Here is a 26,198-nt window from a genome sequence, read left to right as displayed (position 1 = left end):
ACTTTGACAAGGTGCTCATATACAAGCAATTAGAACATAGAAAAATTTTGAAAAAAGGAAAGGTTAAGGATAAAAAGAGACATTGTATCAGGTCATTAAAATTCTAAAATGTCATAGACTAGACAACAATCAGGTAAAATATAAACACAGGTTTCAAAGTTCCATCAGCACCTTCTGTCCAGGAGTTAATGGATGGTGTCAGGTAGAGACCTGTTTGGGTTATGAGAAAGGTCTCTGAAGCAGACCTTTCTCATAACCCAAACAGGTCTTGTCTTTCACTTAGGGACAGACGAGGGACTAATCAGGAAGTGGGGAAAAGGAATGTGGAGCCAATCAGAATGGACAAAAGAAAGAACAGAGATTGATATAATCCCCAATCTTCAAGGACAGACTCTCTTTCCATAAACTGTGCAAACTGCACCTGCACATGGTTAGTCAACGTGCAAAATGCAGTTTTCTGTCCGTTGTGTCCAACTGGTAGCCTGTGCCACTACGGACACAGATCGTGTCACCAACACCAACCAACGAAGTCCCCCAGCTGCCTTTGCCCCGGGGCCACCTTTGATCGATGAAGAAGAAACAACATCGATTTCCAGGATGTCAGAACAACCAATTGTTTTAAGAAAAACTATTTTTTTTTCTAGTATAAATTTATTTCATGTTAAAATAAACAGTTTTTGTAAAATACTTCTCATCTGTGTCTCCACTGCCCCTACCTACATACGAAAGAACCCTAGACCATCACTGACATGAAATTAACTGATTTCTGATTCTGATTTGAAAAGTTGGCTTATTTACATTAATGAACAATACAGGTAGTGAACGTTGTCTTTGAATGGATTATGTTCATTAACCAATCAGTCACTGTATTACTAACTATTAATTTTTATTTTGACTCAGAATATATAAATTATATTAAAAAATATTTAAATTATGAAAATGTCCTCTCGTAGTTTGGAAATTATAAAAATTATACATTACATGATTTTTTTAGATTGATGATGATATATTAGAATTTTACAAAATCAGCATAAAATATACCATTAATAATTATATATTATTACTCAGTGTTATATATCAAACTCAAAATATGTTGAGTTATTAATAATTATATATATAAATTCATTATAATAAATAAATTATTTAAAAATAGACTCAACATATTTTGGTGTTTTACAAAACATTTATATATATATATATATATATATTTTTTTTTAAAGCTCTTCCTGCCCTGTAGGCACTCAGAGGATCTCTTTTAACAAGCCCATTATGAGTTCAACCAGGTCCACAATAGAGCAGCCAGGCAGTAAGGGATGGGATCCAATATATCCAGACAGACTGAAAAATCTCCAGAAATTTTTTGGGGGGCAGTCTGTCTGGATTCTATCCCAAGTTCCCCAGAGCGGTAAGCTGCTACCTTGACTACTTTAGATTTATATATTGTAAAGCTGCAGTCATATTGAATTGTTAAAAACAAGTTAAAGAAAATAATTTCATAATTATAGTAAGTAATCTCTTCACTAAATTTCTATTCTATTAAAGATTATCAATGTCATATCTGTAATGTGTGATTCACTGACTGATAGTTAATAAGAGATTTTATAAATAAAATGATGAATACAGAACAAAATGCAAAAACATTAAAATGAATAAAAAAAAGTAAATTACATTCTCAATAATTAACACATAACAAACAAAGGTTTACAAAGTATCATAAATTATAAATGTTTAAACAAAAGTCATTTTGCTAGGTACTGGATGATGTACAGTAACGTTGGAACTGAAAGGGACTCTGTGAACTTTCCAGCATAAGTAAATTTTCTGTCTTAAACAAACTGGAACAATAAAATGGCCACTACTTTGAAATGTAAATATACTCAGTTTTTACACTATGTTTAAATGACTGAATAATGCAAAATCACATCAATCAGCAGTGAAAGTAATAATTAACATATTCAGTTCATACTAGTCTAGCAAATTTTAATAACATTAACAAGATAGACATAATTTATATTAATAATTAATATAATTTCTCTAATGTATTAATATTTGCTAGTCAGAATTACTGTACATTAATTTTAATTAAAAAATAACATTTATATAAAATTTAATTAATGAAAATATTGTAATTATATTATTAAGAATGATATGCCTGTATTAATCTCTGTAAAGTTACTCTAAATGATGTTTTTAATTCTTAATTTTCAACTATTCTAACTATTCTTAATTTTCGACTAATTTTCAACTATATTTAACAACTAATATAATGAAATTCAATACTAATCATATATATGTAATATTTAATACAGTACCTGAATCCGAGAAATTGCCTTGGGATTCATTAGATAATGTTTAATATTTTTCCCCATTTTAATTAGTGCATGTTTTAATAATTTCCATAATGTTGATTTTCCAGAACCACTCAAACCAACAATAACAACTCCTATTCTTTGTTGTAGCTGTTCATATAATTCCATTACTTTTTTCACCTATTGAGAAATGTATAAAAACAATTATATAATTAATAAACTGAATACTTATAAATGATAAAATGTTATTAATTGAAAATATAACATTCAGAACTACATATAAAATTCTTCATTGCTTAATAACTTTTTATTTATAGAGATATCAATATTAAATTTAAAAACGAAATAAAGAATATAAAATATATCAAATTTGCTATTAAAAGAGAAAAGGATTGCATTCAATTTACTCTATTTCTTATTGCTTAATTTTGATGACTTGTAACAAATGTAATTGTATTTTTTTAAATTTTGATATATATAATATTATATATATATGTATGTGTGTCATGAAAAACCAGGTTCAAGCCAAATTTAAACTATTTAACTATATATTTTGTATTTGATTAAATTCTCAATAAATTTTGTTAAGAAGTATGCAAATGTACTACTGCAATTTTTGACTAATAAAATTTTATTAAAAAATTTTCATAAAAGAAAAAATATATTAAATATGAATAAAAGATAATATTGATATTATACATCATGTTTATCAATAAAATGAATAATTTTTGCTTTGACACTTAATTTTGTAATTATTTTACTTAATTCAAACAGATTCCAGGATTAAAATAGATTCACAATTATATTTTCTGATTTGGGAAAAAGAAAAAAACTGACAAGTATTCATTCTCACTTTCATAGTAAATACATAGATCAACTATTTATCTTTAATAATTTACCTTCAATTCACTGAAGAATTATCTTATTGGTTTTTTTAAACATAATAACTTTCTTTCCATTTATATTTATGCTCAATGTCCTAATCTTTTTGTTAACTTTTTGAAACATTATTCTTTCTCTAGTTGTGTTTCAGTTCATCTCATATCTTCTTATTCTCTTTTTTCTTCATCTTTATTTAATTTTTTATGCTATCTTCTTTATAAAATATCTTTGAAAAGATTGGAAAGATGGAGATCTTTTATTTATGTTTTAATCATGTGTTAACAGAAATGAGAAGCAAACACATAAAGCAACTCAACTTAAAAGATCCATTTCTAAACAAATGAATTTTTTTGATAATATGAATCACCCTCTATCCTGTCCTCTCATTAAGTAAATATATCTTTGTTACATTTATGATATTTTGAATAAAAATCTTACATCATAATTATTCAAATAGGACAAATTTTTATATACAAGATTAAATTTATTTATTTTCAAAGTATCAAATATTAATATAATTTATATACAATATTAATATTCTGTGAAATTTTGAGTATTTTAACATCGACTAAACATATTAGAAAAATTCCATTCAAAACTATTAAAGTAAACATTTAATTAAAAAAATATCTAAACTAATAATCTATAACTGGATGAATATAAATTAAACCACAAAAATCTTATAATTTAGCAAGTACTTTTGGAGAACAAGAATTTTTGACTAATGAATGTTAAAAAACATCACTCATTGCAGCAGGAATTCAGATATTGTAGTATAATTGTAATTAAGAACTAAATAAATTTTTGTATACAATTTTTAATTGATCAAACAAATCAAATGTAGCATTGGTTTTAAAAAAATGGCTGACAAATTTACTCATTAAAAAAATTCTGTAGAAAAGACTAAAATGTCTTCATTTTCGTCATGTCAAATAACTAGGAACAACAGCCTTCCATTGCAGAGACAACCTTTCCTTAAAGGCTATGCTTCTACAAAATCATGCAAAACAGTCTAAAAAGTTTGTAAGTGACAAGCCAACAATTAAAAAATACATAATTTCTTTTTAAAAAATGGCTGACAAATTTACACATTAAAAAAATTTAAAAAATTAATCCCCATGACATGACATGACAAAAATGAAGACATTTTAGCCTTTTCTACAGAATTTTTTAAAAATTTAGCATTGATTATGTCTATTTTACTGTATGATTTAAAGCAAAATGCAAATATTTAAGTATATCTTATTTTTAATGCTTTTTAAAAAGGCTTATGTAAAAAAATGTTTAATAAATTTCTATAATTTTATGGAAATAACATTAAAAAAGTTCAAAATTTACCTGATTCTCAATAATCATCATTTTCATTTCAGTACAGACTTCTTTAATTGTTTTATATAAAGTTTCATATTCTAAATTTTTTAATTTAACATTTGGAAATACATCAAGAACTAATTCATCAAAATGTTTTGCATCCACAAAACTTAATTTTGATATAGTATTTATTCTTAGAGCTTGAACAACTAATTCAGTCTCGAACATTTCACTTCCAATATCTAAATATTTAAAATATAATTTTATTATATTTTATCAAAAATTTAAAAAAAAAATCAAATATACTATCAAAAATTTATTTTTTATTTATTTAGTTATACAGAAGAATTATCAAAAACATATAGAAATATTAAACATGACAATTCTGCATAAACAACATGAACCAAATATGATAATTCTATTTAGTTATATAAACAGGATTTAATATAAATGCTAACATTAAATACACAACATTAAAATAAAATTCTTAGATTTCAATGAATATTTATGAATTAACAAATATAGAGTTCACAAATCAAAAGTGTTATTGTTTTATTACAGGAACTGAAATTCCAACCTTAATATTTACAACCTCCACAGCAGTGGACATTGTTTGGACACTATTATCTCTTCAAGTAAAGATAGGCTTACCAGATGTCCCGTTTTGACCAGGATGTCCCTGTTTGATGTTGTGGTCCTGGTGTCCCAGCCAGTTTATCATTTTGTCCCGGTTATTGGGTTAAATTTTAAAAGTGTCAAATATACAAGAAGTAAAAATAGTGTAGCCTTGGGTAAAATGACAATCTGGCAACTAAATAATCTCTTCTGTTATGCCAATCAAAATATTTTGTATCTAGATCTAAGTACTTTTAAAGTATGTTGTCTAGATGTTTTACTCCATAATTTATAGCATATGGCTTAATGAATTTAGGTGTTTTATTTTTTTTATTCAGGTATTTTTTCATGGAATTAATAATAGCACATAGCCTATGAGATCCAGATACTTTTATTTCATTTTTTTAGATATTTTGTTTCAATTAGAGTTGACAACACTTACATTGGCCACGTCATTGTTGTGCATGTTCTGTCTTAAGGTTAGTCAAGTTCAAATTGCTAGTTGGCATTTGCAATTATTTTGTATTGTACATTAAATTAATTTAATCTCCAAAATTCCAAAAAATCTGTGTTTACTGATAATTGAAAAAAGGTTTATTCAATGAAAAAACTCTATGATCATATTGGCAAAGTGAAATAAGAAGTGCACTTTTTAGAATTTTCAGTAACTCATGGTGGGAGTTCAGACATTAAAAATCACTTGAAATGTGCAAAACATAAGGCAAGCCTAGTAGCAATAGGAACTTCCTCAAATATATTGTCATATTTTAAATGTACCGATTTAAGTGACAAAGAATTTTTAAAAAAGTTCACACTTGTGATAAATATTAATAAGTTCTTAATAATAAGGTATGTTCATTTGAGTTAAAAATTGCTTTTAACTCTTTGTTAACAACTTTTTATATAGCCTTTTCAATCATAGATACTTATCCTAATAGGCTTTATTTTTTGTTGGGAGTATTTTCTCAAAATTGTCCCGTTTGAAAAAAAAATATTATGGTAAGCCTAAGTAAAGATGACATTAATGTAAGAGAAGGTATAAGTTGTGTAGTTTTTTCCAAGTGCATTGTAATGATGCAACAATGATTTTATCATTTTTATTAGAAGGCAATACTGTATAGAAAGAGAATAAAAACATGGAACAAGAAATTTTTGGTAACTAGAAGCAAGGGCATACCCAGGAGGGGCAGCTGCCCTTCCCTAGAAGAAAAATTAAAGTGTAGTAATTGACACACTTCACAGGCATATCAATTTAATATCAGTTTGAATAATGAATATTGTGACTAGACTAGAACCATCTGTCGTAAAATCTCACTCTCCCTCTCCACTTCCTCGAAACTTTCCACAGTTCTAATATGAGTTGCCTCCTCTAGTTCAGATCCTGGGTATACCGCTGACTAGAAGTGTGTGAAAGGACAGAGATGTTAATATGTCTCTGATCAGCAAATAAAGAATGTCCATTAAATGTTTCTTTTAAGTTCACAGAAACCAATCTATTGAATTTCACAAAAACTGCATAAATGGCAAATGTAAATGTGAATTAATTCTCCATAAGTGGTTACATTTGTATGTGTATAAGGTTTAGCTTATGCAGGAGATCAAATTAAATGATAGGCCACAAGAATCTTCCTGAATTTTCCCAAAGCTGGTTATACACTATTAAATAACACTAACAAAACCTTTAAAATATACCAGCAAATATAATTTAATATAAATATGTTATGATAAAAGTTTTTGATCCCAATAGGATCTGTGTCAGATCAAAAATGTTTGATAGAATTAGAATGCTAAATGTTCAAATTTAAATGTTTTAAAATCATCAAAACTGTAAATATTAGAACAAATATACAACAAAAATCACACCTAGATGTTAACATTAACAGTAAAATTGAAACAAAAGTTAACAGAAAAATTAACAAATACATTTTTTATAAATCTTGAGTGAATTAATTGATTTCTTATTTTTTATTAATGTTGTCAGGATCATTGAAAAAGGACTGCCAAGCATGTGAGATGTTTGCCTCCTCCTTAAAACTGATACATTCTCCCTTTAGTTCAGCTTTAAAAATTTCAAAAGCTTCTAAAATTTTGATTTAATCAGTGCAAAGGGTGCATCTAATGAGACTGGCTTGCTGTAGTTCAGCTTCTATGTCAGTGTCAAAAGCATATATTGCTAGGGCAGTGGTAATGCATTTTGTTTTGTATATCATATTTATGCTCCGCCAGCAGTTTTTTAAGGAATCTCTTGGTTGGACCAATGTACACCAGATCTCTATGAAATCTGTCATTTCTCACAGGTATACTATACACCCCTGGTGCATTGTAGGTGTTAATGGTATCTTTGCTATTTCTTAATAACTTACAAACTGACAGGTTATGCCTGTATGTTATCGCACAGTTCAAATTATCTTGAACTATTTCATGTAGGCCTTAACAAAAAATTTAGGGAATTCTGCACACAACTCTGATATGCTGAATCTTCTGTTTGAATTTTTTTTTCATTTACTAACTGCATGAGATCATCAGGACAAATGATTGGTAACCTCTTCAATCTTCATCATGCACATTCTGTCTGCCTTCCTTAAAAAGTCTTCATCATCATCTAACCATTCTAGTATTCATTGCATAAATATAATATACATTTCAAATGTACAGTACCTATGAATTTCAGCCATCAGAACATTTTTGACATTCAGAAATTTGATTACAGATATATCTCACAACTAGAAAAAATTGAACTATTGTGGAAAGTTCAATAAACAATTATGAACATTAAACCTAAGAATGAAAACTTAAAATGTGTCAGCTGTTGTCTGCTTGATATCCATGATAACAATCAATAGGTAATAGTTGACATCATGCTTGCATGGTTAGGATGTACAGTACAATTGAAACTTAACTTCTTGATGTGCCACCTATTTAATTATTCAGAATATAATCTAAAGTATTTTAAGTTATAGAATTGATACCTTTTTTATTACTTTCCTTATGCTTTTCTGTTTGAAGTAATTTTCCACAGCTTTGAAGAATAGTTTTCAAGCCCCGAAGACCCCAATCATAATGTTGTTGTTGTGATAACAAATCTCTAACAAATTATATTAATAAAAAATACATGTTTACAAATTTTGAATTCAAAAGATTTAAAAACACTAATTAGATTACATATATTAAAGAAATATAATAAAAACAAAATTATGATATTCAATAATTTACAACATATCAAAATTATAAGTTATACAGGGTGTTTCAAAACTCATGGGCAAAAATTTAAGGGATGATAGAAAACATATAAACAAGCAATTTTCACCATACAATTCATGGGCAGAGAGGAAGTGGTGAATCGCTAGATGGCGCTGTAATGGAAAGCATAAAGCACAAGTTTTCTTATACATCGTCATTTCTACCGTGGATTTCAGAAGGCATGATGACGTACAGTAATCAGGAAAAGGCGGACATGCATTTTATGTATGGTCTTGCAAATGGGAATGCTCTGGAAGCCAAAAGACTGTACAGGCAGTGTTTCCCAAGAAGACACGTGCCAGACTGAAAAATGTTCGAGTGATTGTATTGGTGCCTGTGCGAAACGCCTGCATTACCAAAGGCAGTTGCTCTTTTGAGCAGTTTTCTGTAATTTTGCACACATGCTGTCAATAAAATTATTTAGTACTCCTCTATCCATTTGGTGTTACATTCTTTCATGTGACAGTAATGAATACCTCCTAGCGATTCACCGCTTGCTCTTTGCCCATGCATTGTATGGTGAAAATTGCTTGTTTAGATGTTTTCTATCACCCCTTAAATTTTTGCCCATGAGTTTCAAAATACCTTGTATATACAATTACAAAATATTTATCTTAACAAATTTTCTAGTATTTCATTTCAAAAATGATTACATCAATATCCAGATTAATCAGATATTTTAAATAATTGGAAAGAACAAAAATATTTATTAACCCTTAGCATATATTTGAGTATTAAGATAGAATCACAAAGATTTGATCAGACTCAATAAAACTTGAAAAATATTTTTTATTTTATTATCTTAAGTTATAATGATATAGATCTATAATGGCTTCAATAAATTTATTATTATTCATTCTATCTTTTTTCTTCATTACCATCTATAATGGTAATATCTTTAGGCAAGAAAAAATTGCCTTATATTTAACAAAACAACTTTTTAATAACAATAAAAAATACAATATAAAAAAAATCAAAAATACAAAAGAAAACCAAAGATAAGCCTAAAACATTTATAGTTTTAAGCTTATTATTCTGTAAATATTAATTTGTTAAATCTTTTGCAGATTATTATTTAAACAAAAGATCTGTTTGGTTTTAGTAATATTAATAGGTAATTATTTAACATATTTCCAAAAATCTGACAATGTACAAGTTATAAATATTTTTAAAATTATAGTAAGAATATTCATTTTTAATTCTAGCTTTTATTTCTTTAGTTAAGAAGTGAATAAATTTCTTGTTCATATTCATTAGTGTGATAAGCCCTAAAATATAAATAACTTGTTAGGTTATTAAAAACATTTAATGAAATTAAGGGCAAAAAGCTAAAAACAATACAAAGAAATATATTATTGTATAAAAAATAAACTTGTTTTTACAAGTTGCTTTTTTATTTATTATTGGTAGTATTTATTGGCAAGTATTTTGAAAATGTCAAAAAATACTCCACTGCTTTCACACATGCTCTATTTGAAAAAAATTATTCCAGCTAAAACAACTAAAAATTGCTTGTGTTAATTTAATTATTCTATTATTATTAATGCTATGAAACATCACATCAAAAGTTGATATAATAATAAGTCATTGGGTATAAGAATCACCAAAGACACGTGGCTAAAGATTAGATTACTGTATTTACAAAAAGATATTTGATCTTCATATCATCAATTTAATAATAATCTAACCAAAATGGAAGAGCATTACCAATCTAATATTAACTCTTAAATCAGCTGTTATATAATAATTATAACACTTGCAATATTCAATCAAATCAAGTGTTTCATTGTATTGTTCATTTTGTAAATTTATGTTAAAATTTCTGAGATAATATTTATATCTGTATTTTTTATATTGTTTGGTATAATCATCTATTTTATTCATTAATGAAAATATTTTATATATTGATGTAGTTGAGGTATTATATAATGCAGAAAAGAGGTGTTCATTTATTCCAAATGTTAAAATGTTGATAAGAACGTTTGAATAAGTGAACTTAGAAATCTTGACATAGTTTAGACTTACTTAAGAAACACAAGTATGCCATTTTGTTTACCTTCAGAATTCTGCAACTAAAATGAAGCAATATTAAAGCAATGTGAATTTGAATGTCCAAATATAACGCATGTGGATTGAGCAATTAACAATAATATCAATATCAAATTTAAAGATACAAAACTAAAATACAGTAGAGCATCAATTATCCGACCTCCGATTAACCGACTTATCGGTTAACTGACTGCGTTCTAGTCGGCAAATTCAAATGTCCGCTAGTGATGTGGCGCTACAATATTTGGTTATGTCTTGGCTACTTTAATATTATTTTTGTTAAATTTTTGCATGTTTTAGCTGGCAGCACTGGCTCAACCATGAGAGGGAGGCCAGTATTTAAACCAAGCCTAATACACTATACTAATAATGTATTTTTTCATACTTTTCGGTTATCCGACTTTTCAGTTATCCGACCAACCCCAGTCCCCAATTAAGTCGGATAATCGATGCTCTACTGTATTTAAAAATTCTGAGAAAATTCAACTTTTAAAACAGATAGAAATATTTAAGTCTAGAAAAATTTAGACACATTATTACAGTATCAAATTAATGTAAGTGTTCATATAGAAATACAGAACTATTTAACTTAAACTACAGATTCAAAATCACAAATGTCAAATGTGCAAGTATTAATTTGAAAATTATAACTTTTTATTGTTGCAAATAATGTAAAGGAATATTATTAAAAATTTCTGTTTCAAAATTTTTATTAAAAATTGAGTACTTTTTAATTAATTGATAAAGGCAAAATATTTTAAATTAATTAATTACAAAAAATCAAATTCTTATTTACATAAATAAGAATTTAATTTTTTCTAAAACTAGAAATCCACAATTAACTATTTTAATTAATAAAAATACATAAATTATTAGTTATTTAATAAAACTGATATTCTTATTGAGAATTAATTTATAATTTCAGTTTTTCATTGTATTGTTTTTCAACAACAAATGAGATGATTTTAATATTGTACATTACTTTATACCAGTGTTTCTCAAACTTTTTGGACCGCGACCCCCCTTCTGCACTTAAAAATTTCAAAGGACCCCCGAAGAATAAGTACAGTATGTGTCAAAAAACATCCCGGAGGGAGGGGGTTAGGCTCGTATTTAAATATTTATATTATTTTTTTTATTTATATGTGCAATTTATTTAAGTAAAAATTATTTTATATATTTTTTATTTCTATTATTTCTAAACATGAATCCATAGTAAATTTATAAAATATTTGAAAAAATTGATCTGGCATCAATTTTTCAGCGACCCCCCAAATATTTTTCACGACCCCCTTGGGGGTCGCGACCCCCACTTTGAGAATCACTGCTTTATACTTCCATATAATAAAGAATTGAAAAATAAGTATTTGTTACATTTCAATTTTCTTAAGAACAACTCTTAAATTTATTAAAAATTTGTTCTTAAATGTTTACTTTTTGTATTGCAGCATAATTGAGTACATAATTTTTATTATTTGTATATATTCAAATATACTTTGAAGTTAAAATATTCCTCAAATATTGATATATTCAAAGTTTTGTAAAGATGATTATTGTTAATAGAAGTTATTATAAAAACTTAGAAAAACACATTAACAATACACTAAAAAAAGGTCAAATAATATTTTTTATTCTTTTTAATAAAAAGAAGCCTTAGTTAAATCATTAAATCAAAAAAGTCCAAAATGTTTGTTAGAAAAATAAAGATAGTTAGGTCTATTGTTAATCAGTTTTTCCAAAATATAACAACTATAATATTATAGTAAATGATAAAATCTTACTTTGCTAAATTAAATATTGCTACCAATTTACAACCAAGAATTTTTGAATGCTTGAATCCTTCAGAAAACAGTAAAACTTCTGCAATAAGTTCATTATCAGGAACAGACATTGCAACGGGTCGAAAAAGTTGTTTTAAATTATCTGGTAACTTTTGTCTTCCACCATATCCTTTACCAGCTGGATTTAAAGTAATGAATATTCCAGAATTTGGATTGACATCAACCTTAAAAAATAAATAAGTGGATAGTATATAAATATAAAACTCAGCTATATTTCTATAGTAATTAATGTCATATAAAGATACAATATAATCAATCTTAAATAAATATATATACTGTATTTACTCATGTATAAGACAATCTTACATATAGGACGAGGTGTGACTTTAAAGATCAAAATAAAGAAAATTAGATTTATTAATGCAATTCTAATTTTATTTCGTTTAATCACAAATAAAATATCAAATACATGTAAATGTACACATAGTCCTGCAAAAATTACTGGCATTTTAAACTTTAAGGAAAAAATCTTGTAAAATTGACAACATAATTTGTTCATGTAAAGCTGGACAATCAGGAACCTTTTTTGCCAATTCTTAACAGTCAAATTCACTCTCTATTAATTACACTTGAGTTTCTCTGAATTCTGATTTCCGAATAATCATCTGTTTTCATGTGGGAATAGATTAAAACTTATATTATACTCCCATGTAATTTTTGAATTTCAATCTGGAATTCAATTCAAAAACTTTGCTTTTCCTATTGCTATTCATCTTTACTCCTGACAGTACACAAAAATGATTCAAACAACCCAGATAAAATACTCTTGTTTTTAAACACCAGAGTGTGAGCACACAGTTAAAAGTGCAAATACACAGTTTACAAAAATTATTGCGAAAATGCAAAAATCCTTTGCTTACATGTACAGGACGACCTAGGTTTTTGAAGCAGTGAAAAATGAATAAAAACCTCATCTTATATGCGAGTAAATAGGGTAAATTAGTACAGCTGTAAATAAGTCATAAACCAAATATAAAATTGATAATGTAGATTACTAATAATTAAAAAATAATAGTAACAGACATTTAAACACTTTATAATGAATCTAAATGTATTTGTAAGTACTGAATTAATTTTCTCATATCTCATGGAAAATCAACACAAAACCAAAAAAGATACAGTTTGCATAAAAGAACTGAAATAATTAACTAAAACAGCATTTTTGCTCATATGCATATTGAGCTTCTTCAGTTGGTTCAAATTTTCATGACAAAAATACAAAACATTATACACAATAATAGAATCACATTATTGCATATGAAGAATATAGCTCATATTACTGAATAGAGAATATAGCTTATTTACAAAGATTAAAAAATGGCAATTTTTGGGTAATTTTACCGGGAATTTGGTAAACATAAAAGACTCCAGAACCTTTTGGCTACATGTCAGCTGGTTTCATGTGATGAAATTTACAACTGATCATGTCATCAATGTAAAACTATTTGTGATACTTAAAAAATTTAACCATAGTTGATATTAAACTACTCTCTCTGCAAATAAAATTGTGTTGGTATTTTAATGAATGATACAATATGGCATAAGTAGCAAATATGCCAATGACCTTCTCTTGCTATGCCTCTCTTCTTGGGCAGATCATTGTCCACAAGACTAGCTACTGTATTATTTGTCTGCCAAGAAAAATAATTCCACATTCAATTAGTTATAACTTGCTCATTATATCCCATAGAATGAAACAGTTTGGATGATTGCATTATCATATCAAAACACTACCTTTGTGCCAAAATTCATCAAAATCAGTGGAGAACATAGATGTAATACCTCCTTGTAAGTGAAAGTGCAAAGTAAAATGATTCACAATTGCAGTGTTCCCAGGTCCATTTTACGGAAACTTACAAAAAAAAATTACTAAGTACCAGACTTAGACTAGCAACAATAGTAATTTTTTAAATTTGTTCATTGTAAGGGTCTAGAAAAGTCACTAAATTTCTATTTCAGCAATTGTAAATTTTATATTTTGTCACCAAAAGTATTTAAAGTTATCAGATCTGGCAACATGCAAACAGATGGGTTTTTTTCTATTTAGACCAGGCTTTCACTGCCATTCTTTCTCTCCAGCTCACCTATCAGGTATGATACATTCAAGCTTGCATAGCTAACTATACAGAGTCCAAACTGCTACTTTCTTTCCCACATTCCTAAAATATCAACTGCTATTATTACCAATGCATACTAACATTTGTATGGTGTAAAGTATTAGTTTGGAAGAAAAACGAAGTAATTTGTGATTACTTAAATTGGATCCCAATGTGGTCCAGTTATAAAACCATTTGCCATAGTATGTGAACAACAGCAACTAAACAAGTAAACAAAGGGGAGGACAACCACCCATATTTGGGTCAGCGCATATATAAAGGAAAGCTTTGCATGTGACAACCCTTCTAATTAGTCAGAAGTTGGCTCCCAAAAAACCTTTAAATTGTGGGAGATGACCAGAAAAAGGATGGAGGTAAGGCTTGGTACTGACAGTACTTAGATCTCAGATACTCGGCAAGCCACTGAGGATAGGGAGAGAGGCTACATTCCTCCAGAAGAGACACTCAGAAACAAGTGAGGTCTGAGATCAGACAAAAGTGCAGATAGAGCCTCTCCACAGTACGGAAATTATTGAGTGGCCATCCCTGATTATTCAAACTTGTCCTCAGTTATTGTATCAATCTGTACAGTGAGGTACCTTGACAAACTGTATTCTTTTGTAAATAAACTATATATATCAAACAAGTTGAGTGTGAAAGTGTATTTCCTACAAACCTACTATACATCCAAAATGTCTTGGGCTGTGCTACTCAAGAAAGTTGCTTGAGGAATCCAAGGACAGATACTCAGAATCTTTATTGTTGGTATTATTCTTTATTAAAAATTATCAGTTCAAAATTAATGTTTTTCAGGACTAAAAATTCTGATAATAATAGATGCAGAAAATAATAAATCAAGGAATAATTAATGTATGTTTAATTTTCATAGTTTAAATTAAAATTTGTTCAGGGACTTTAAAAGTTGAACAATGTTTCTAGAAAAGTGATATATCCAGGAATAATAGATCAAAGGTTTTACTATAGTAAATTATTTTATATATTTATTATATTTAGTATTTTAACTGTCTGTTCTGTTGATACTAAAAGGGTCTTTTGCCATTCCTTTCATGAGTTTGTGAGGTTCAAATGGTGAGTTCGAATGGGACGAAACGAAACTTTAATTTCAAATTAATTAATTTGCTATTGTTGAGTCCAATCAAAGGTGATGTTAGTTAGAGGAATATAAGAGTTATATAAGGGAGAGGAGAGGAAAAAAACTGTAACTGTCAAACAAATGCAATGTGAAAACAAATGACAAAGGATCAGATGGAATGTCAGTTGGGAAAGGTAGAACTTTGACTCAAGTGCTCATAAACGGTTGATCAAGGAAAACAATTTCAGAAAAGGGGAAAAGATTTGATGGATAGAAAAACATCGTGTATGATCATTAAAGTTCCAAGATAACAGAAATCACAAACAACAGGCTAAATTATGAGCGCAAGGCTTATGGTTCTATCAACAATCTCCTGGCATAGTTGAAAAGGTGTCAAACAGACGCCTTGAATCGGATCTTTCTTGTGACCCAATCAGGACTCTGTTTTCACCTGGAAACAAAGGAGAGACCAATCGAGAAGCAAGGAATGGGACGTGGGACCAATCAGAAATATGGATAGTGGGAGAAAAACTATAAAAATTAGTAACTCAAGGTCAAAGACAGTCTTCCTCTGGATTAAGCTCAAAGTCATGTTCTATATTGTGTTGTGTCGCCATCAACCACTTAGGTTGCCACAGCATCTCCACAATCATCCACATCCATCCAACGATCCCATCTCATCTGCCCCAGGGCTACGACCGATAGAACAAACTCTTGCTACTCTGAAAGATCACCAAGATTTGGAACTGTCAAACATTGATGTAAGCATAAATGCTAAAAAGTAAATGGCTTTTAACTTTGTAAGACACTTATCATCATTTGTCTCCTCTGCCCACCCACATGAGAACCCCCTTAGGTTCATCCTGATGTGGGATTAATTGATCCCTCCCTAAAAGTTGGCAAGCTTACAAGTTCTGCCAGACTCATAATGGGGTGGTCAGGTGATGAGGATAAAGTCTGACATATCCAGGCAACTAAACAAGTAAACAAAGGGGATAACAACCACCCCTATTCAGGTCAAGGATAAGGCCTGACATAACCACATCATATTGTCCAATGAACTTCCTAAGGTTTCTTAATTTGAATTCAAACCCATGTTCCTGGAGTGGCAAGCTGATGCTTTTACATGCCTTGGCCATCTGGCCATCCTTATTAATAAAAATAATAAAAATAAACTTTATTTCAGCCTTCATTATTTAAATTAGATATAATATTAATTTTTAAAAATTATAATTTTAATAAATATCTTTTGTATTTTGATTCCTTTTAATAAAGGAAATAAACAGTAAAACATTTTAAACAATTAATCTATTAAATTTTGAATAATACGTATTTTAAAAATTTTATATTTTTGCTAATCTCAATCATTATAGAAATTATAAATAAAAAATAAAATAATATAAAATTTAATATATATATATATATATATATATATATAACAATGAGAAATGAGATGTATAACATATAAATTATAAATGTATATATAATAATAAGTTACAAATGAAAAATAATAACAATACATAAAATATATGCAAAATTTGACTTTTTAGCTTAAATTCACATTTCCATAATGATTTTACCAGTTAAATATAATATAATATATTTTCAATTGTTAGCATCACAAATATAATCTAAAATTGAATAATTCCTGTACCTTTCTATCAAGCAATTCAATTTCAGTAACTTTATTTTTTAGAGCTGATTGTATAGATTGGATCTGCACAGACAAAGCAGATAAAACAGCTTCTTCAAGTCGATTAAATTCATCAAAACAACCCCAAGCTCCACATTTTACTAAACCTATAAATATTCTATTCATTGATTTCACATCAATACCCTGTAAAAAATAATATATATCTTATTAAACAAATCATAAGGTTTATATTTACTTACTTTCAAGTATGTAAATTAAATTTTATTCAAAACATTTCTTTTAAGTCTATGAGATTATAATTTTAATAATTAAAATAATTAATAAGTTAAACAATAATAATGATATAATAAATTATAACTTTCTTAACTACTTTTAACATAATACATAATACATATTAATAGTTGTGTATTGCAATACTTGTTTAATTACATTACATTACTTGTTTGATTTTGAAATTAATTTTAATTAATTTTTAATATTTCTATACATTAGAAAATTTCAAAATAAGAAGGGTGATTACAGCTTTTGAATAGAGGAACTGATTATGAACAAAAAAAAGGAGTAAAAATCTATTGGAAAAAAAATGAAAAGTATCTTGTCAAACTTTAAGAATGTCCTTGACTACAGAAGCATTATTCCAGTTTTAAATAAGATGCATGTACTGTACCTACTGATTTACATCCAACAGTATAATTCTTTATGTTAGTTGTCACAAAACTTAAAAATATAGGAATGTAATCTAAATGTTAATCTGTATTAATTTGAATTAATTAATTTTGGCAATTCTTATTTTTTTATGGTTAATATTTTATTATTTCACTGTTTTATAAATTAATAAATTATTACAATTGAAATGTTTTGATTTTTATAAAAATTTTAAAATTAAACAAAATTTATATTTGAATCTGTTTATTATTAGATGTTCAATCTCAATTAGATGTCATTAGATGTTTGAGATATGATATATCTCAAAAAGTATTTAATTAAAATAAAATGTGTTTGATTTCTTAAATTATATAGTAATACTTTTGTTTGAATGAAAGATAGAGTCAATTGATACAAGGAAGTTAAGAAATATTGTTCAGTTCTGATCATTTTGAATAAAGTAGAATTTCATCATAAACTAGAGAAAATTTATGCCTAATTATTACTTGGAATTAATCGAACTGATCAACTTGATATTGATTTGAGTATTGTATTGGATGAATGTACAATAGCTTAATAAATGAGATTTAGAACAATTCTGAAGAACTGCCATATATAAAATAAGTAAATGTAATAAACAATATTATGATAAAAGACTTGAGGCATCTATTAAATGTATAATGTAGTTGAGCATCCCCATTTTTCAAGTTAATATAATTTAAAATAAAAACAAAAACTTAGTGAAATTCTGAGGCCCTTGATTAATCAAACTCACATTAGATAACAATGTTTATAATATGTATTTTCAAAGTATTGAATATTAACTCGTAACTATTATATGAAGCACTGTAATCAGTTGAAAGCATGAAAATCTTAGTTGATTTGTTATTAAACATTTTATTGTATACTTAACAGACTTTATAAGTTAAGCACAATCAATATTTATAAAATTACATGTGTATATTTTCAAAAATAATGTATGTTGAATTTATTCCTTTATGGAACATAATCTATAAAGTTACTTGTCTTGTTTATTTTAACTGAACAATTACTTCTGACATTTTTAGTACATAATTATGTATAAATTCTATATGTTTATAGTAAGATACTAACTTTTTAAACATCAAATACCAAGTGAAAGATAATTTAGTGAGAATGTGCTGACGAATTTGCCCTTTGCCATTAAAAAATTTTTCATTCAGTTTAGACTAAATAAAAAGATGCTAATAATCAATAATAAATTTTATGAATTTTCTAATAGTCTCTGCCCAAGATGTAAAGATAAATTTTCTAAATTCCATATGTTTTGTGTAAAGAGGCCCTAGAGTTACATGATAGATTTAATCTTTGTACTCTAAACAACTTTGTTATGGAAAAAACTATGTATTTATTTTTTCATACAAATACTGCTATAATATATAAATTATATAATTTTTCTCAAAGATTTTTATAATCGAGTGATTAAAATTAAGTAAATTAACTAAACTAACAATAATTAAAATGATATTGTTATGGACAAAGATAAGAATTAGAATGTGTTAAAATTAGTTGTTTTGTATGTTAATACCAACTGTGGTGTATTATTATTATTAGTTACTAATTACAACACTCTGATGTAACAGGCAACTGCCTAGTACAAATAAAGATTTAATTTGATTTGAAAACATCAGAGTCATCTAACTGTTGCATACCTTATGTAACATATGACATCATTTTTAGAATGAATAATACAAATTTTGAAGAATAAAAAAATATGATGTATACAGAATATAGATGTGTAGAAGTAACAATGTTATAGAATGAAACATTACCAACATTAATTTAAATAATCATTATTGTATTTTTTATTTCAATTTTTCTTTACAAAATTATTTGTATTAGTTTTGCATTGATAACATTTCCATTATTTATATAATTTATTGTAATTTTTTTGTGCTTTTTATAGTTGATTTTTCTATTTTATGCTGTTTAAACTATTTTTTTAATTGTATTACTTTTTTCCAGAAGGAAGGTTGTTAAAATTACTTTAAAATTTTGTAATATAGAAAAAAAGAAGAAAAAATTGATTAATAGTTACCAAACTATTATCATTTGTGTTAATAACAAATTTTTTTTGTTTAAAAAATCATACACAACAATCCAGTTCAATTAGTATTGCCAAATAATCTGTTGGATTTGTTCTTATGCTTTTTTTTGTCCATGTATATATTCATATAATTATTAACTTTAACTATTATAGCCATTAGATACAGACTAATCACACATCCCACAAAAATATTTATTAACTACTTTAAATTCTGATAAGCATCTGAAGCCTTTACAATGGCCTTCCTCAGCTGGTCTGTTTTTTCCCCCCCCCTCAAGAACTGAACAATAGACATATTGACACTGACCAGGATTTAAAGTTGTCAATAAAGATTTTTATGGTATGTGTGATTAGATCATATCTAATGGTTATAATGGCCAAATTTAATAATTATATGATTTGTTGGATTATTTATCAGGCTATATTAAGGCTAATTTAATACTTAAATATAATGCAATTTGGCTAGATATAGATAGTTAGGCTGCCATCTTGTGATGAATTTAATAATTAAAAATAAATAAATTTTTAATTTATATTTAGAATATGAGATCTGGGTCATGTAAGTGGCAATGTATCTGCATGAGATGTAGAAGTTATGGGTTTGAGTCTCACATATTCTAAATTTACATAAAAAATTAATTTGTTTCTAATTATATTTAGTTTATCATGAGATGGCAGTCTACTTGTTTACCTCTAGCCAAACTGCATTACATCTAAATACTAAATTAGTCTTAACATAACCCAATACATAATCTAGCAGGTTGTTCGGCAATATTAAAAGAATCATCATAAAACTTTTAGTATTCCCAATGTTAAATCGATTCAAAAATTTTTCAGATACTAAAATTACTCATCAAATCAATATTTCAGCAAAAAATTTTTTTTACTATTTCTTATGAAATGTATTAGATAAATTAATTAAAACAAAAAATAATTCATATATTAAGCACTATATTCTAGTTTTTAGATAGAACAAATTTAACAAAACATGACCTACTTGAATCTTTAACCGGTGTGTACAAAGTTTATTCTTCCAAAACAAACGTTTTCCTAACCCCTTCTGGGTTCTTCTTCAGGTAAAACAGCTGGATCAAACTCAAATACGAAAATTTGAACTAATCCAAACGATGTTATGTTTCAAATGTCTGATTCGTTTGCATATTCTCTCATGTGATGTGTTCGAATTTAACCATCAACCTCCAAACGGTAGTGAATGTTAGGTCAAAATACATAAAATATGTGTGTGAGAGATAAATCATCAATAATAATCTCACATGATCCCAAGTGTTTTTCTTTATGAAGAACTTAATAGTAAAATGCTATCTCTCTGTATGTAGTAAGGCCTGCCAAGCCATGGAATGGCCAATCTCTTCCCTTCTATTAATGCATGTGGATGCAAAATAAGCCTTAAAAATTTCAATCTCCTCTAACCATTTTAGGTGGTCAATGTGTGATGTGGTACAAATTACACATCACATGACAGAATATACAAACGAACTGGACATTCGAAACATAACATCGTTTGGATTAGTTCAAATTTTCGTATTCGAGTTTGATCCAGCTGTTTTCTTCAGCTGGGTTGTTCTTCAGGTGATCGAGTTCGATCACCTGAAGAAGAACCCAGAAGGGGTTAGGAAAATGTTTGTTTCGGAAGAATAAACTTTGTACGCACCAGTTAAAGGTTCAAGTAGGTCATGTTTTGTTATATACAACCCGGTGTGCAGTTTCTGATTTTAGAATAAATTTAAAAAGCAGATCAATTGTTATAATCTAAATTTTCAGTAAAGATACAATTATCAAATTAATTTATTAACATTTATGACATATCAGTTTGTACCTCATCACAATTAAATACGAGTACTTGTCTACCCATAAGATTTCCTAATGCTTTTACAGATTCAGTTTTCCCTGTTCCAGCAGGACCATATGGATATCCACCCAATCCCATTTTCATTCCTAAAAATAATATTACATATCATATTTAATAAAATTTAAATAAAATAAGTATAAAAAAATAAATTTACACATATCTATAAAAATTATGCAATAGAATGTTTAAATATTTTAATCATTACTTGTAATTCATATTTATTCTCCAATATCACAATCATGCAAAAAAATTTTAAAGAAAATAAATTTTATTAAAGAAAAAAATATATTTAGAAATATTAAAAATAAAACTGCTACCTATTTTGTACTTGACACCTCATTTGTAAAATTAAAATTTTATTTGCTATCTTATAATATAATCGAGATGGGTTGATGATAATAAGTGCAGAGCCCAAATGGTTAGGAGTTGAAAGTTGAAATTTGGTACATAATTAAGGTATGCTGTGAGAATGCACACTAAGAAGGAATTTTTGGAAATTCCCACAGGGAAGAGGGAGAGGGTTAAGGATTACCCTGAAGGACTTGGATTCTACTGTACTAATTTAGATGTGGTTTTTGTGTTTTGCGGGAAATCAAGCATATTTTTAGATCCATCTAAAAATTAGCCTCGGAAGAAGGGGGATCTAATTCTTGCACCTGATAAAAACAAGTAAGATTGGCTATATAACTCTAAACATTATTTTACATAAGGATTTATCACACCAAATGACCAATCTAACACATTTTAAAAATTCTTTATTCCTCTACTGTACACAATTTAAAGAATTTTTAAAATGTGTTAGACTGGGCACTCAGTGTGATAAACTCTTATGTAAGATAACCTTTATAAATATAAATTAAATACTATAATATAATGTAGTAGAAGAATTAGAAGTACGAAATAATCTAATAATCTTAATTAATCTAATAATTAATCTTAATCTTTGCTGTTGTTATTTTTGCCCAAGCAACATTGGCTCATCTGCTAATTTGTGAATAACTTAGTTAACAAATACAATAAAATTTACTATATTAATAAATTACTAATAATATTATAATAAATACTAATGTAAAAACAGATTTGTTTGATTTTAAAAAATATATTCATTGATGAAAAAGTATTATATACCAAGAAGGTGTTGGAAGAAAATTAAAGTTTATTAGTACAAACATAATAAAAATGGTAATAAATTATTACAATATCATAGCAAAGGGACAATTTAAAAGAATATTTACTATCTTGTAGGACATCCTCTTGCCTGGAAATGATCAGATATGGAGGTCTACAGGTACAATATACTGTCCAGTAACAGACCTTCCTATGTATGTTGCAACTCTGCCACTCCAGATTCCTCATTTATAAATGACAAGCTGGCATCCCAAATGTTTGATGGGCAACAAACTAGAAATCAGTCAAGTCAAGAAATGTGGTAATGTGTCAGACATTTCTGGGAAACCCTAGATATGTGCAGCACGTATTGTCTTCTTAAAAAATGGTTATTTGCAGCTTTGTCATTCAAGACAACACATGATAACACAGGACTTCCTGAAATACTGCTATGCCAGTAATGTCCTCTGTACCATTACTAGAGGTGATGGCTGCCATAAAGGATGGCTTCCCAGACCACCAGCATACCAGCTGTAAGGTCAGTGTGTGGCTCAAATTGAAATGTTTAACACCGGTTCTCTACACTCCCAACACAGCGGTTGTCCATTCCCAAACAGAACTGAGAATTTTCACTAAAAATGATGTGATGCCAGTTCATAGAGTCCACGATTCCCTGTCAAGGCATCAATGCAAACAAAGTCAACAATGTTAAAGCGCTAATGACAAGATGTGTAGCAGTTGCCATTCATGCAAATTTGTCTCTGCTAGTCACATGTTAGCAGTATGAAACGAGACAATGTTCTTCAGCAAGGCTCCCACCTACTTCTATCCAGAGACAGATGAACAAAAATGCTATTTCAGCTGTTTGTACTTGTCTCACATATCCACTGCCATTAGCACCTTCTCACAGTCAAGACAGAATGCTCAGATGGCAGGCATTTTGTCAAAATAGCCATCCTGCTTCCATCAGCTTAATAATAAAATTTCAAACCCCATCAGCTGTGCATAATGATTTTGGTGCAATTTCTTAAGGTGTTGTAACTCTTGAAGTGAACTTGCAGCATTGGCATTGTTTTTATTAAACAGTTTCACAAGAAAGGCAAGTTCAGCATGGTTATGACCATCAATGCTGATATGCAGTAGTATAAATGGTATTCACATGTCATAGGAAGTTTTATACCTAGAAACTGATCATAACAATTTATCAGGTCAGTCCATAAGTTCGTGCATATTTTTATCTACAAAAAACGCAGCAAAAAATTGTAATTAAATTTTATTTCAATCTATAATGTATTCACCATTATTTTGTACAATTTCTTGCCATCTTGATGGTAGCTTTTTAATCCCGTCTTCGTAAAATGATTTCGGTTTTGAATTAAAATATTCAGAAATAGCCTTTTTTACATTGTTCTCATCCTCAAAAGTTTTCCCTTTTAAAAAATTCTGCAAACTGAGAAAAAGATGATAATCACTGGGAGCAATATCTGGCGAATATGGTGGATGAGGTAAAATTTCCCAGTTGTAGCTTTCAAGTTTCTGTGCAGTTATTTTTGCAGCGTGCGGTCTGGCATTGTTATGCTGCAAGAGACCTGCTTTCTGTTCACTAACGACGGTCGATTTTTTCAATTTTTCATTTAAATGCTCTAATTGCTCACAATACATTTGAGCTGTAATTGTTTGATTAGGTTCTAACAGCTCAAAGTGAATTACACCTGACATATCCCACCAAACAGACAAAAGAATTTTTTTTGGATGCAACCCACCTTTTGCAGTCAGTTTTGGCTGCTTGTTGGAATCCATCCATTGTCTTTTTCTCGTCACATTATTATAGAGGATCCATTTTTCATCTCCAGTAACCAGCCTACCAAGAAAAGGTTCTAAAGCAATACAGGATAAAAGAGATGTGCAAATGTTTATACGTTGTTGTCAGTTAGCTATTGACAGTTCATGTGGTATCCATTTTCCTAGCTTTGAAACTTTTCCGATTTGTTATAGGTGTCTATGAACAGTTCCATGGGATGAATTTAAACGTTCCACAATTTCATCAACTGTTAAAGATGGTTCTGCTTCAACTAGTGCAGAGAGAGCATCATCATCAAAGTCAACGGGTCTTCCAGTACGAGCCTTATCCTCTACACTAAAATCATTGTTTCTAAATCTTTCAAACCACTTCTGCGCAGTCCTTGCACTAATTAAAATTTGATTATGTACAGTATTTATTTTTTTGGCTGCATTTGTAGCATTCTCACCACTTAAAAATAAAAAGTATAAAACATGTCTTTTATATTCATCGGTTACTTCCATTTGAACGAAAATAAACAACTGAAATGTTCACAATTCTGAACAGTATTATATGAATGAGATCCAATTTAACACATCAGTGTAAAAATTATCACATTAGACTGACATTTTTGACAGCAAAACAAGATTTTTCTTAAGGTCATAAAAATGCACATGGACTTATGGACTGACCTGATATTATACTTGTATTTATACATATGTATTTTTTTGATGTTCAAAGCATCACAACTCAAAGGGTTAGGCTTTGAAACTAAATTTTTTCCCTGTGGAAATGTTTTTTATATGTTAGAAATGTCAGTATACAAAATTTAATTGAGTTTGGATTGCTATATATTGTTCCATACATTGTGGAATAGAGGTACTTAAATTACGATCACAAGATACTTCAAATATGTAGAAATATCTAAAAAGTTTAGCTAAATACTTCTGAAGTTTGAAGGCCTACAAATAATTTGTCATGATTCATTAATGTTTAAAAAATTAATTAATTTAATATAAGAAATCACCTTGAGTCAATGTGAGATAGCATTTATCTGTTAGTGGTGTATGTACAAGTTTTGAAGGATTTCCCTGATATTCATATGTATAATCAAATTCTGCATCTACCATTTTTCCAATGGCAACACCATCACTACGTAAATAAAATCTGTTGAAATACAAGAAAAAAAGAATCATCCCTTATTATTCATTTTCAATAAAAATTAAGATATTAAATAACAAAATATTTTCAACAATAAATAACAATTTGTAAAACAGTTAATTAAACAAATAAAGTAAACATTAATATTAATATGACTTAATTTTAGAAATTGTAACGAATCTCAATAGTTATAACCTGAAGAAGACCGGGTTACCACAGTCAAAAACGTTTGTTTTCAATTAACTATCATTGGTTTTTCAAAGGTTGCTGTGAGTGAATTATATAACTTAATTATTGATAGACATGAATAATTGTGTACTGTTTGTTACATAGATAATTAAGAAGAAAAAAAATATATATATATATATATATATATATGTATATATATAGTGGGTGATCGGTTAACAAACATAATCTGTTCTAAGATTTTGTTCGCTATCCGAATTGCTCGTTAACCGA

At 28.0% G+C, this 26,198-nt stretch overlaps 1 protein-coding gene across 1 annotated transcript in view; it reads right to left on the bottom strand.

Moving 5' to 3' along the window:
- Positions 1–26,198, bottom strand: part of btv (beethoven) — a 239,088-nt gene that overhangs the window by 130,695 nt on the left and 82,195 nt on the right. The window contains 7 exon segments of the mRNA XM_067274747.1: positions 2,313–2,489; positions 4,530–4,744; positions 8,087–8,202; positions 12,188–12,411; positions 17,091–17,273; positions 21,659–21,777; positions 25,606–25,745. Of these exon segments, the coding sequence (XP_067130848.1) occupies positions 2,313–2,489; positions 4,530–4,744; positions 8,087–8,202; positions 12,188–12,411; positions 17,091–17,273; positions 21,659–21,777; positions 25,606–25,745 (1,174 nt within the window).

Source organism: Centruroides vittatus, unplaced genomic scaffold (genome assembly GCF_030686945.1).
Source record: "Centruroides vittatus isolate TY-2023 unplaced genomic scaffold, ASM3068694v2 contig_563, whole genome shotgun sequence".
Classification (NCBI taxonomy): Eukaryota; Metazoa; Arthropoda; class Arachnida; order Scorpiones; family Buthidae; genus Centruroides; species Centruroides vittatus.
Note: the sequence above shows the minus strand (reverse complement) of the source record. Positions and strands in the feature narration are given on the sequence as shown.